The 14,092-nt window shown below is 47.3% G+C and overlaps 1 protein-coding gene across 1 annotated transcript in view; it reads right to left on the bottom strand.

Annotated features, from left to right (window-relative positions):
• The window catches only part of LOC107124795, a 161,361-nt gene that overhangs the window by 30,795 nt on the left and 116,474 nt on the right, over positions 1-14,092 (bottom strand). The window contains exons 12-16 of the mRNA XM_015428304.1: positions 12,045-12,408; positions 11,081-11,404; positions 10,590-10,916; positions 2,359-2,667; positions 525-851 (exon numbers count right to left, since the gene is read on the bottom strand). Of these exons, the coding sequence (XP_015283790.1) occupies positions 525-851; positions 2,359-2,667; positions 10,590-10,916; positions 11,081-11,404; positions 12,045-12,408 (1,651 nt within the window). The remainder of the gene's footprint in view (positions 1-524; positions 852-2,358; positions 2,668-10,589; positions 10,917-11,080; positions 11,405-12,044; positions 12,409-14,092) is intronic.

The raw sequence follows: 14,092 nt of genomic DNA, 5'->3' as shown, positions 1-14,092 counted from the left end.
TCCCACCGAAGTGGTACCTATTTATCTACTTGCAATTTCTTGCTTTCAAACTGCTAGGTTGGCAGGAGCTGAGACCAGAGATGGGAGCTCACTCCATCATGCGGCACTCAGGTCTCGAACTGCTGAACTACTGACCTTCCGATTTGCAGTTCAGCGTCTTAACCACTTGAGCCACCACAGCCCTCTAGTATTCTTAGTACTCAACTATAATTCCCAGAATTCTTTGTGGAAGCCCAGGAATTAAACTGCCATATGAACAGGTGCAAGTTTTCATACATGTGTGTTTTCATACACATATGCCCTACGACCAGTGATTCCATCCCTCTCTTCAGAAGGCTTTACACTTGCAGAAGAAACTGAGAGCTTGCTCAGTAGCATCTGTTTCTGGCCACAATCAAAACCACTGATTAGGTGGGCCTGACATTCAAGTTCCCATGAGTAACTTTCTTATGTTCCCGAACCTCCCCGTCATCACCTCATGAGCTCAATGTCCAGCCCACCTCATTCTTGCCATAAATCCTCACCATGCCTTCTCTCGTAGAACTGTGTGACTTCTCCTAATCCAGTAGAAATACTACAGGTGAACTTCATGGTGCCTTTCCATTCAGTAAGGTTCACCACCAACTGGCTACACATCCAGGCAGTGTCAGTGGTTTTATTCAAGACTTCTGTGGTCACCGCTTGAGTGTTGGCAGGTTGTCCATCCATAAGCCAAAGGACTGTCCAATTCATCATTGCATCAGCAAGTGGTGCCGTGCATGTTAGAGCTGCACTTTTGTTTGTAAAGAGGTCTTCAAAGGACGGGGGTTGTATGGATATAATTGTTGCGTTGATGGGAGCTGAGAACGTTCCTTGAAAAATAAACCGTCACACTTATTGATTTGAAGAGTGTCTCTCATCAGTTACTCCATCTGCCAGTATTTCATACTGACTAAAGCACAATATATCTTATGTTGGGATACCCAGTGAGACTTAAAGTAACAAAATTTAAGATGTTTATGTGAAAACTGGGGAGAAGAAAGGGAGAAGGCGACACTTCCCTTCCTGCCTAGAGCCTTTTTCACCACTACTGTGGAAAATGAAAGAGTCCTCCAGTTTTGACTGGGAGACATGAAGCATTCGGGACGCTGACACAACTCAGTGGAGTGCCATGGGTTCAGCCCCAGATACAAATGATTTTACCTTCGTCTGACCAACTGATGAGTTTGCTGCCTTCTTTTGGGTTAAACCACAGCTATCATCGAATGTCAGAGGGGCTGTGCCTCAGCAGTAGAGCATCTGCTTGGCAAGCAGAAAGACCCTGGTTCAATCCCTGGCATCTCCAGTAAGAATCAGGTTGTAGGTGATGTGAAAAACTTCACCCTAAGACCCTGAAGAGACCTCAACCTGAGACCTTGGAGACCCACTGCCAGTCTAAGTCGACAATACTGACCTTGATGGTCTGATTCAATACAAGCCACCTTCATGTGTTCATGTGATTATTGCTAGAGCAAGTGAGTATCCTGTGTTTAGCTATATGCCCACCATATCTCTAAAAGATTTGCCTGACAACTAGCAACCATTCAACTAATCCATTATTTCCCCATTATAGTCAATGTCCTTACTACCACCTTGCCACCACCGACCAATCACCAGACCAATTTTATTTCTGTCTTTATTCCTACTCAACAATCTGTAGACCATGCTAGGGTAGAAATCATGTTAGTAAATAAGTAGCCAGCCACTTTGGTGGCTCTATGGGGCCAGAAAGGTCAGGTAAAAATCTTGTTAATAAATATAAATAAGAAATACCATCCAGTCTTGGAGCTCCATTATCCTAATAAGCAGGGGTCATTTCCTGCAGGAGCGCACAGGAGCGGAGCTCTGGCAGTAAAGAGCCCAGGGGGTGGACACATGCAACAAGCCCCACCCCCTGCTCCCAGCAGCCCTCAGTCAGAGCAAGAAGCAGCCAGGTAAGCTGCAGAGCCCCCCCGGCCCCCCGGCCCAAAACAGTCCAGTGGCACCTTTAAGACCAAGTTTTATTCAGGTACAAGCTCTCCCTCCTCTGCGAGGACAGATCTGCACGTTCCCCCCCCAATAGCTAGCAATCCAAAACAGTCCAGTGGAGCCTGAGGGGTGGGTGTTGCCTTCTGCATATGCAAATAAGCTATGCTAATGAGTTATGCTAATGATCTCCTGCACCTCTTTTTCTACAAAATGACCCCTGCTAATAAGGTGTATGAGGAATGATTACTGTGTCCAGTTAACGGTGAGGTGAAAGCACTCCATAGACACCCAGAAGAACTCTCTCCAGTATTGGACTTGGCTTCTGTCTGTTTACAGATTTTACACGCCATTTACTTTCATCTTTTAACTTACCAGAAGAATGTAAGACCTTCTTAGTCAAAGTGTTGGTTGAGCTGTGATAGACAGTGCATGTATATGTTTGGGGTTCTCTCCATTCTTCTTCACTGAGTGCCAGGTTGCAGCTCTTCTGGTACTTTCCGTCACTGAGGGCCACCAGAGCTGAAGAGTTAAAACTACAGCTGAGATTCACTCCTGGGACACTCCACTGAATGTCAATATTTTTTGGATGGAAACCAGTAGCAAAGCAGATGAGTGTATGTCTTGCCTCTTCCTCAGAGGTGTGGAATGCCATAACGTGAGGGGAAGTTGGCTCCAGAAAATCTGAAATGAAATGGTTGGCCTCATGAGGTTTTTAAGGCAAGAGATGAGCAAAGGTGGTTTGCCATTGCCTTCCTCTGCATAGCAACGCTGGGCTTCCTTCCACGGCTCACTCTCCTTGGCTTCCAAGGTCTGACAAGAGTGGGTTAATCAGGGCTATTCAGGTTGCTATTCATGCTTATACGGAAGTGAATAATGCTTTAGAACTCATGCGTTAAAAGGCCTGATTCCACTGATTTCCATGGTTCTAAATCCTAGTGGCATAGAGGATAAGTTAACACAAGTGTACCCATCATTCCAAATGATGACTTGCAACTGTGAACTGCCATTCATGCCCAAACACCACAGACAGAGCACTTCTACCAGCTGAGGGCACCTAAGACACAATATTTTTCAATATAGGAACTTCAGTGAGAATTGGTGAGACTGCCGAGATGTTCAGTTGTGAGTGATTTGTTGTCACAGCAGCATAATCCTATGATTGATCTTCAGTTGGTAGTAGAAAGTACAGTCAAGTTGTAACTGGCTTATGGTGACCCAGGCCTGTAGCTAATGTGGGGCCCGCGGGGCCTAGCCCTCTAGTATTTCTTCTGGGACACCTCCCTCCCGGGGAAGCGTTTGGGTTCTGGGGTGCAAAGCTCTCCTGGCGGTTCTGGGCACCCCCTCGGGAACTCCACAAGTCTGGGCCACCCCACCCCCTCCCGCCCTGACAATGGAGCCCAGCCGTGCCAGCTTCTTAGGATGTCGCTCTGGGACACGCTCAGACTGTCGGGCACTTGTGAAACAATGATCCCTCCGGGGAAAGCCGGGAGGGAGTTGGGCGGGGGGATGCACCAGCCACTGGAGAGTCCTTCTGGGGTGCCATCACTCAATTGCCTTTGTTAGAGAGCTGCTACTGCGCGTGCCTGTGCAGCTGTGCCCCCTCCCCAATGTGCGTGTGTGTGAGAAAGAGAGCATGCAGAACATCTCCCCCAACCTCCTTGCACACACACGTACCATAGCTGAGTGACCTGGAGGTCGGGCTTGGAAGAAAGACCCAAGGAGGGCGTGATCCAGCCCTTTCGCCTTCTTCCAGTCCAGATCGCAAGATGCCCTGGGCTGGGTTAGCTGCCGCCCCCCCTGGCCCCCTCCCCAAAAATCCCTACCTATGGGGCTGTGGTGACCCCGTAGTGTTTCCGAGGCAAGATACATTCAAGGGTGGTTTGCCATTGCCTGCCTGTGTGTAGCAACCCTAGACCTTGATTGGCTTCTGAGATCTTCTGAGATTGGGCTAACCTGGGCCACCCAGGTCCGGGCTCCTTTTCTGTTTCGCCACTTTATAACGACCCTAGGGGTCAAAGTGAGAGTCCAGGTCAGGGCAGTCCAGGTCCAGAGCAGATGTCTTCCCATCCCTGCTACTTACTTGACACTAGTGGTTCCAGCATAATTTGCAAATAATAATACGAATTTTCATAGATCAGCAGTGCTTGGCTTTTTATTCCGAGTTCAGCTCTTATAGGCAAAGGTTTCCCTTGCTCGAAAGCCAGTCGAATCCGACTCTAGGGTTGCGGTGCTCATCTCCGTTTCAAAGCCAAAGAGCCAGGGCTGTCCGAAGATATTTCCGTGGTCATGTGGCCGGCATGACTAGACGCCGAGGCGCACAGAACGCTGTTACCTTCCAACTGAAGTGGTACCTATTTATCTACTTGCAATTTCTTGTTTTCGAACTGCTAGTTTGGCAGGAGCTGGAACTAGAGACGGGAGCTCCCTCCGTCGTGCGGCGTACTCGGGTCTCGAACTTCTGAACTACCGACCTTCCACAGCCTGCAGTTCAGCGTCTTAACCACTTGAGCCACCGCAGCTCCTAGTCTTTAGTTACCACGTCCTAAATAATAATATTTCATGGTTTGCAATTTTAAATTCCTTCCTAATCTCCAGACTTACCGTAAAAAACCTTACTGATGTTGTACATGTCAGGGGAGGACTCATGACCCACCGTGCATGTATACAGGGTTCTGCTCTCCCATTCAGAGGATGGGATTTTCAGGATGCTTTGAGCAGTAAAGGTGGGGCTTCCATCTTTGGCTGCTGGAGCCCCTGTGATGTACTCAGAGGGCTCAACATCACTGCCATTCTTCTTCCACCTGAACAGTATTTCTGCTGGGAGGAATCCAGAGGCAATACATTCCAACCAAGCTACATCTTGGGAGGCCGGTTGCATCAGTTGTGTTGGTGATGGGGTGACCCAGGAGAGAGATGGAGCTTTAATTTTGTTTGGATCTGTATGGAAGGGGATAGAGGAAGAAATGTTGATAAGGATGGTCCTAACATCTGGAAAGAGATGCTAGTATTTTTCTCTTGAAGGATCGGGTATCTCACGGCTTCACTTTACATGAGTAAAATGGCCAGGGCTCATGGGGTCTACTTGAAAGTCTACCCCCAACCTTTAGTTCCTATCGGTGGTACAGTATGACAGAGCAGTTGGTTACCACTTATAGACTTCTTAAATCTTCTCTCACCTTGAACATGTTGAATTATTTCCGTCTTCTTTGGGAAGAGTGAGCAGGAATTGAGAAACGGTGCACTGGACTTGGCTTCCAGAATCCCAGACCTCTCTGGGGATGACCAACTGGCTTTCTAAACTCTGGGTCTTATTTTTGTGAATGGTGACGTTCCCCATTATGCTGTTTTTGCTGTCATTAACACCACCCACCATCCATGTGAGTATGCCATGGTCTAGCTCGTAGCCTACCACGAGGCAGGTCAAGAGGGCTTTCCTTTGGATGAGTAGTCCCTCAAGGGATGGCTTCAGGAGGTAGAGGCCGGGGGGTGGGATGCTGCCTTTACATGCTGGAAAGGAAAAAAAAAAGAGCATAGTAGTTTAGAATGGACAGAGATAACCACTTGTTGGGGTTGTGGAAGAAAGAGAGAAATGAAGAGCTAGAGGGAGAATGGAAAGGGAATGTGGGATGGGGTTCCCAGCCTCATCACATTGGAAATCCCACCCTATTTCCAGTTGTGATGGTGGAAATGATGAAATACTTCCAGAGTGTTAATGCCTCCATTGGTTAAATTGTCTGATGAGTGGGTTGTAAACTTGGAGTTGCCCAAGACAAGAGCACAGAGCACCAACTAGGGTCAATTACAGGGGATGTCTCTTTTCCTGGCAATCTGATTGCCTCAGCTCTAACAGGGGCATGGGTGTGGAAGAGCAGGGTGGAGTCGGGGAAGTACGAATATACTTTATGGACTGTGAAAAGATCCATTAAAAAAAAGAGTGAGAGCCAACGAATCTAAAAGACTCACCTGTGCATTTGCTGATATGGCTTGTTCGGGTGATATTTTTCCCCAGCTGAGTCACCTTACAGGTATATTCCTGTAACTCGTTCCACTCTTTAAGGGGTACGGTAAGGTTGCTGGTGGTGTGGAACTGGTCTCCTTTTCCTGGAGGGCGGTCCATCTTCAGGCTCTTTTGAACCTTCCCGCCAGCCTCCCAGGTGACTTCGATGTCCTCCAGATAGCCATTAATGGAACAGAGTAAAGTGATGTCGTGGTTGTCACTCGGGCCTAGGCTGGGGCATTGTGGGTCGGTGCTGAGACTCAGTGTGAGGGGTGTGGGCATAATCGATCCAATCCAGTCTGAATAAAGGAAGGAAGGAATGTTCTTTCATTCAAGCTTGCTTCACAAGATTCTGGTGAAGGTAAGATTTCCTTAGACAGTGCTGGTGACTTTAGAATGGACCTAATCATACTCATATCCCATGGATGTTTTGGGAAGACAAATCTCTTTGTTTGCTCTATCACTGTCCTTCCTTTCCTTCACAACATATCTCTGTTTCCACCATATTAATTCCATCTGTCAGGCCACATAGTATTTTGCCTTTGCCTCATAGGCTGCTGTCACACACACTAAAAAATCCACATTGAAGGAACTTTCCAACTGGATTTTTACTGTGTGAACTGGCAAAATCCCATTCAAAAGTGCACTGAAAGTGGATTATTTAGAGTGTGACCGCAGCCATAATCTACTTCTTCACCTTCCAAATCAGAAGACTGTTTTGCTTCCATCCATCCATCCATCCATCCATCCATCCATCCATCCATCCATCTATCCATCCATCCATATCTTGCCTTCCTCTTATTATTGGACTGAAAGCAGAGAGTTCTTAGAGGTCCAAGGAAGTATATCGTCCAGGTACAGACCAGAACCTGACCTACTTAGTTTCAAGAAGGCTATGTCATTTCTAGCAGTGGTCAGTCACCTTACCAGTTCTACCTTTACTAGCTTGTTTACTTTTGAAAGAGTGCCATCAGATTCAACTGGGAAATGCAGAACAGAGAGTCTGACTGTGTGTTGTGTTGTTGTGAATACATTGTCCCACTTTACCTTTTCTGGAGACTCTCTTGAGAGACGTGAATTTTGATTCATTATGTACCACCTCACAAATATTGTTGCCCACTTCTTGCCACTGAGAAAAGGTGATCTCGATTTGGCTACTGGCCATGTATCTTCCATTTGACATTTTTTGTTCTGTAAATGTTACAGCCTTCCTTGGTGGACTACCCTGCCAATGGATAGTCACGTTTCCAGGCCAGTAGTCAGATGCGACACATTTCTGTGTCACTGTTTTCTTCTCTTGGTCTATCGACTGGAGGAGCTCGACAGTAGGAGCTTGAGGTTTGGGTAGGTCTGTGAAGAAAATGCAGTTAGGAATGGCTCAAGAAGAAGGAAAAAGAAGAGGAGCAGAAGGTGGCTGGGAAGGCACCAAATTACCTGGGTGAAGCAAAAGGAATCCCTCAGGCTCATTAGTAAGAGAAAGGAAGACATTCTTCATGAGCCAAACAAGGTGAAGTGGAAATCAGGACCTCACGTGTCTTTCCTTTGTGGCTAGCAGGAGGAAATGAATCCATGCTGTACAATTGGTACAAGAAGTCGATAGAACCAAATTCTGAGCATGCCCAAAGGTTAGAGATGGAGGCCAAACACTAGTCAATGAATCCAGCGATACCTCACACAGAAGTATGGTAGTCTGCAATTATGAATTACGGAGAACACGCTCTGATTTCCCCAACTGTGGGCCAGGTTCAGAGAATGGTTTTCAATGGAAGGCACTTTCCTCCTTGCCTGAGGATCCTTGAGTAGTACCACAGTGAGTGAAGCCCTTGCATAGGTCATCCAGAGTTCATGCCAAGGCTTTGATGAGCTTCCAAGGGGACAAACCGTGCAGCTCCAAAGTGAGGGGAAATGATAACAAAGCTCTGCCTGTGGTGTTTGATTTGGATGGTGTTTTCACACATGCAAGCCAGCATCAGCGTCATAGTGACCTGCATTTGTGTGGATTTGTACCACAAGGATCCCAACAAGCACTGAGCATTTGTGCTGAGGCCTTGAGAGTTGAACTCAGTTTAATTTCCCCCATGATTTTCATTGGAATCTATTCTCAGGTAAGTGTTGCGACTTTTATTTAGAAGTTTCATAGATATACAGCAACCCAAACCAACCGGTGCTTACCAATGGCCTTTGCTATGTCAACCCATTGCACTTGTCCAAGTCAGTTATATTATTTATTACCTTCATAATTCATATATTTATACTACAGCTTTCCCCTGTGGCTCAAAGCAACTTTGGATCCCAAAAATGAGATGAGCAAACAAACAAACAAACAAACAAACAAAGATGCAGTGTTTGTGGAAAGTCCCATCAGGTCACAGATGGCTTATGACAAACCAGAACGTTTTCAAGGCAAGAGAAAAACAGAGGTGGTTTGCGATTGCCTGCCTGTGTGTAGCAACCCTGGGCTTCCTTGGTGGTCTCCCATCCACGTACTGACTAGGGTTGCCAAATGTGAATTCAGCCACAGCGGGGGACTCCCAGCTGGCGGCTGGAGCGTGTGCGTGAAGCGCGCACATGCCGCATCTACGTCGGGCTGGAGCGCGCACGTGCTCCACCATAGAGTTTTCCCATAGAGTGCCCTTGGATGACCGTGGCCCCGCCCCCAGCGTGCCTGGCATGCCTGCGTCACTTCCAGGTGATGTGCACGTCAGGGTGAAGTTCCCCCCGGGGCCCGATCAGCTGCTGGTGGGGAACGGGCCTCTGGGGTGGGTTTTCCCCTGCCCCCCGGGGGGACTTGGCAAGCCTAGTACTGACCAGGGTCACCCTTGCTTAACAGCCAAGGTCTTATGAGATTGGGCTTGCCTGGGCCATCCGGGTCACGGCACAACATGTAGTAAACATAGTAAAACCCCATAGACTTATCTCCTCAAGAATATAAAGGTAAAGGTCTCCCTTGCTCGAAAGCCAGTCGAGTTCGACTCTAGGGTTGTGGTGCTCATCTCCGTTTTAAAGCCGAAGAGCCAACGCTGTCCAAAGATGTTTCCGTGGTCATGTGGCCGGCATGACTAAACACCAAGGTGCACGGAACGCTGTTACCTTCCCACCAAAGTGGTATCTATTGATCTACTTGCAATTTCTTGCTTTCGAACTGCTAGGTTGGCAGGAGCGGGAACTAGAGACGGGAGCTCACTCCGTCATGCGGCACCCGGGTCTCGAACTGCTGAACTACTGACCTTCCACAGCCTGCAGTTCAGCGTCTTAACCACTTGAGCCACCGCAGCTCCCTCAAGAATATACCTGTAGCTTAAACAAAGTGTGGGCCATTATAGGAAAGGAATGGGCTCTTCTACAGGCCAAGTGGGCCTTGTTCCGCAGGGGGGCAACTAGAATCTGTCAACCATAAAGCCAGACTTTCTGCATAAGGACATGGGGGATGTCCTTCAAACTCGATCTCAGTGTAATCACCATGCTGGAGTTGGTACCAATGCTCCCTCGAAGCTGTGGAGTCCTGTGAGGAAAAATTCTACTTTGTGAGCGACTGGCATGAAAGTTGTGAGCGAGCGATTTGGCTGCTGCATAAATTAGTTTGCGCCGGAGCCACCCTTTGTGAGCGAAGAAAAAAATGTGTGAGTTGGAGGCTTAAAAAAACCTGCGAGCTGGCTCACAGTAGCTCAGCTTCGAGGGAACACTGGTTGGTACCTGGCCTGCAGCCACGGTGGGGGCAACTGGGGGCTCTGCCCCCCCTTAAAGCCCCACAAGATTTTCTTCCAAAATGATTTAAAAATCATTAGAATTTTTTTTAAAGGTGTGCACTCTCTGGTGTGCACTTTTTAAAGGTGTGCACTGCGGCCAGACATGCACCAAACAGATCTTCCCCATGTGTGGGGGGAGGAGGAGGAGGAAGAAGAAGAGGGGGAAGGAGGAAGAGGAGGATTGTGTGAATGGAGGAGGGGAAGGGAGGTTGGGAGAATACAGGGAAGTACAGTTATTTATAGACAATATTTTTAGATGACAAATAATGGCAGCCCCACCAGAAAAATAATTTGCCCCATAAGCCACAAAATCCTGGCTCCAGGCCTAGCTAGTATTAATTTTTTTAATGGCAATACTCATGTTTTGTGACCACATTTCATCAGTGTGAGACATTCTTTGGCCCACCCGAAGAGGATAGGATGGCTCTATACTGATGACTGCCCACCATTCCTTTCTTATGCCTCTGATCTGGCATGTGCCAACGCCTGCCTGATGCATTGCCATCTGATGTGGCTGCATCAATGGCTATGTTCTCAGCATGGTTACGCACTGATGAAAACATGGCACTAGCGCAAGAACCCTTCTTCCTTATCTCATTCACTTGTCCCAAAAACCTTTCAGCTGGGCAAGAATGAGCCAATCGCCAAGCATCACAACTTGCCTCAGAGTTTCCAGAATATTCTTCCTATCATGAATCGGCTTTGTAGTAAAGCCAAAGTTTTTGGGGCAAAGACAGGTGAAGGTAATTGCCCTTTCCTGCACTGACAGGGCCTCTACAAATGAAGGGATTGCTGAGAGGTGATCACTCATACCTGATCTCTAGAACCCTAGTTGCCCCCCCCTTGGGAGATCCACTTACCAGAGGATATGGCTTCATCAGCTGTGATTGTCTTGGGAGAGGAGGAATGGTGGACCACACAGGTGTAGCTGTTTCTCCCATTCCTTCCTTCACTCCTACCAATCTTCAGGATGCTGTAAGTGGCATAGGCCTCTCCAGATGACACCACAGGCCCATTGTCATACAGTGATGTGTTCAGCAGTATATTGTTCTTCTTCCATGAGATGCTGATTTCCATTGGGAAAAAACCATTCACATCACACACAAGAATCTGGGCAATGGTGCTGCTGGAAGATGTGTCACGGTAGGCTTGGGAGATCGTGATTATAGGCGCCTTGGTTTGTGTATCTAAAAGGCAATGGTCAAGCTGAGATCATTATTAATGTAAATTAGAATTATGATTGCTTCTACAGTTGGAGGAAGAGCTAGACAAAAGTATGACAGATATGATAGGAAGGCCCTGCTAGGAGAGCATCCTTCTAGCGCAATCAGAGCTGGGTATCTGTACTCACGTGTGTCCTTTTTTATTGTGACATCTTTGGTGATTTCCCCTGAGCACATGGTGGCTACTTTGCACTGGAATGTGGTGCCCTTTCCCCATTGCTGTAGTGATACTGAGTGGCTACTTTTTGCGTTCGGGCGCCCACCAGCATCTGTCTTCACAATTTCTGGCTGAGGCTCGGTGCTAGGACTGCCGTCTACATTCCAGGTCATCTGGATCTTTTCCAGGAAGAAGCCCTCCACAAGGCAGGTGACAGTGGCTGTCCCTTCGACCAGATCTCTGTAGGATGGTTTGGTGATGGAGATGGCAGGTACTTGCATTGATTTATAACAGGCTGTGGAGGATGCGAAGAGACAGGAAAACTTCAATGATCAGACTTCTTTGACTAAGAGAGAATGGTGTCATAGCTCTACACACTCTTACTTGGAGTAAGATCTCTTGAACTAATTGGCATGCACTTTTCAGTAAACTTGCAAAGGTTGAGTCGTATGTGTTTTCAGGGATAAAAAATGTTATTAAAACATGCTTAAAATGATAATAAATGCCCTAGTAATGCTCGTCAGGAATTACAGCTCAGCTTTTTTATTTTCTTGAACTCAGATGGGATTGATTTGTCTGCTTAGGTCTGACCAACCTCAATTTCCCAGAAGCCTTTGGACCAGGTTATGGGAAGTCGCTACTAGTGGCTTGGCCAGTCGTTCCTGTTCCTAGCTCTGTGTTTGCATGCTTTGTCATGTGCCTATATCCCTGGCTCTGTTTTTAGTTGGTTCCTCTTTCTCCTTGCCTGTTCACTCGTGTCCAAAGTTCTTCCTGTTTGCCATGTCTTCCTGGATTCTGCCTTAAATGACCCACCCAAGCCTACAGGTTCTATAGTCCTTATATCCTGGGAGGCTCCCCATATTAATCCATCCTAGTAAGACCTCCTGATCTGCAACCTGTCGTCATGCCCTTTCTTTAGACCTGGCAGTGCTCACCCTTGCATTTGCTGGTGTTGTACATTTCAGTGTCCTGGTTTGTCGGCAGGGGAGTCACTCGGCATGTGTAGTGGTCCCCTTTGTCCCAACTCTTTTTGGTGATGTTTTGTGTGATGGAGCTGGAGTAACCACCGCTTTCTTGTTGAATGAGTTTCACGGTCCGTTTATTTTGCTCCACAGCTCCATTGATTAGCCATTCCACTTTGGCTTGTCCAGGGCCAGAGCTCAAAAGGACACATATGAGCTCCAGATCAGTCTCCGTGTTCTCTGCATCACAGTCAGGGGTCAACAGGCGAACTCGAATGGGTGTTGGATTTCTTTTGGCGCATTCTGAAAGTAAAGAGTGGGAAAACCTTGCTGATATCTGGGAACAAGCATACAAGGCCTTCTGTAAGGGTATGCTTCCACAGGGACTATTATGGGTCTTGGGTGGATTCATCCTATCACCATGAGCCATGCATAGTTTGTATCCATTCCCCCCCCCCCAAAAAAAAACAACAATCTGGGGCTATGCATAATGGTATGATTTGTAGTAAGGTAAGACTGTGTTTGATATGCAATTCCTTTACCACACTCTCTATTTCCCCCCACATAGCTGTTTCCTTCCAACATGCCAGTATAAGAAGAGTATAATAACAAATGATTGGCACAGTAATGAGATAATACGGAGAACAAGAAAAACTGTGAAAAAGTGACGCTTAATATATGTCTTTAAAGAATCATGGAAAAGTGAACAAAAATAGTATACATAATCATTATATTGTCCAGACTCTCAAAGATGTATATTGTTGTATGTATAAGGTCCTACATCTTTGTTCAGAAGAAGATCTTCCTTCGAAACGGCAAGACATTCCGGAGATCACCGTCAATAATTTTTTCTATGATTATATATATATACTATATATACTATTTTTGTTCACTTTTCCATGATTCTTTAAAGACATATATTAAGCGTCACTTTTTCACAGTTTTTCTTGTTCTCTGTAGTATAAGAAGAGTAGCCATGCATGAAGCTGCCTTATACTGAATCAGCCCGTTAAACCATCATGGTCGGGATGGTCTACTCAGACTAGCGGTGGCTCTTCAGCATCTCAGGAGGAGGTCTTTCACATCACCAGAGGTCATTACGGGGGGGAACGCGGGGGATCGCAGTTCCCCCAGGTGAGGGGCGGGGGGCGGGGCACACGATGAAGCCCCGCCCCCTGCTTCCGGCCGCCCCGCTTCCAGCCCCCATTCAGCCAGGAGGAGGCAGGAGAAGAGGGAGGGTAAGTTGCTTCCTCCCCGCCTCTCCCCACCCCTCCCTGCCTGGGGCCAGGGAGGGCCTTGGCGGGGCTTCCTCGTACTCCCGCCGGCCTTGCAGGTCCACCGCCAGGCCCCTGATGTCAGGGGGTGTGGCATATGCTAATGAGTTATGCTAATGAGTTCTCCTAGCTCTTTTTCTACGAAATGACCCCTGCACATCACCAACTACTGGAGTTGAACTGGAGATGGTGGGAATTGAACCTGGGGCTTTCTGCATGCCAAGCAGATACTCTACTGTCGAACCTTTTGCTTCTAAGAGTAGGCCTTTAGATGCCATAGGCAAGCCCAGAAGCAGGACCACCTGCAAACAACCCTCACTTGCTGACAGCTCTCCAGCACCTTTTAAATCTCTGTATCCAGAAGTCCCATTGGCTATCGGGGTGAGAGGTAGCAGTAGGCATGTTCTCCATACAACTATCTAAGCCAGTTGTTATTAAAACATGCTCATTCTCTTGCATCATTCAAGATACAGTTGGTTATGGAGTGTTGGATTTATTATGGGTCTGGAGTACTGTGTCCAGTTTTGGGGACTACATTTTAGGAAGGATGTTGACAAGCTCGAGTGTGTCCAGAAGAGGGCAACCAGGATGGTGAGAGGGTTGGAATCCAAGTCTTATGAGGAAAGGCTGAAAGAGTTGGGTATGTTTAGCCTGGGAAAGAGAAGGCTTAGAGGGGACATGATTGCAGTCTTCAAGTCTTCAAGTCATGTAGAAGATGGAGCAGATCTATTCTCTCTTGCTCCGGAT

This window comes from Gekko japonicus, unplaced genomic scaffold, assembly GCF_001447785.1.
Source record: "Gekko japonicus isolate JY-2015 unplaced genomic scaffold, Gekko_japonicus_V1.1 scaffold3195, whole genome shotgun sequence".
Classification (NCBI taxonomy): Eukaryota; Metazoa; Chordata; class Lepidosauria; order Squamata; family Gekkonidae; genus Gekko; species Gekko japonicus.
Note: the sequence above shows the minus strand (reverse complement) of the source record. Positions and strands in the feature narration are given on the sequence as shown.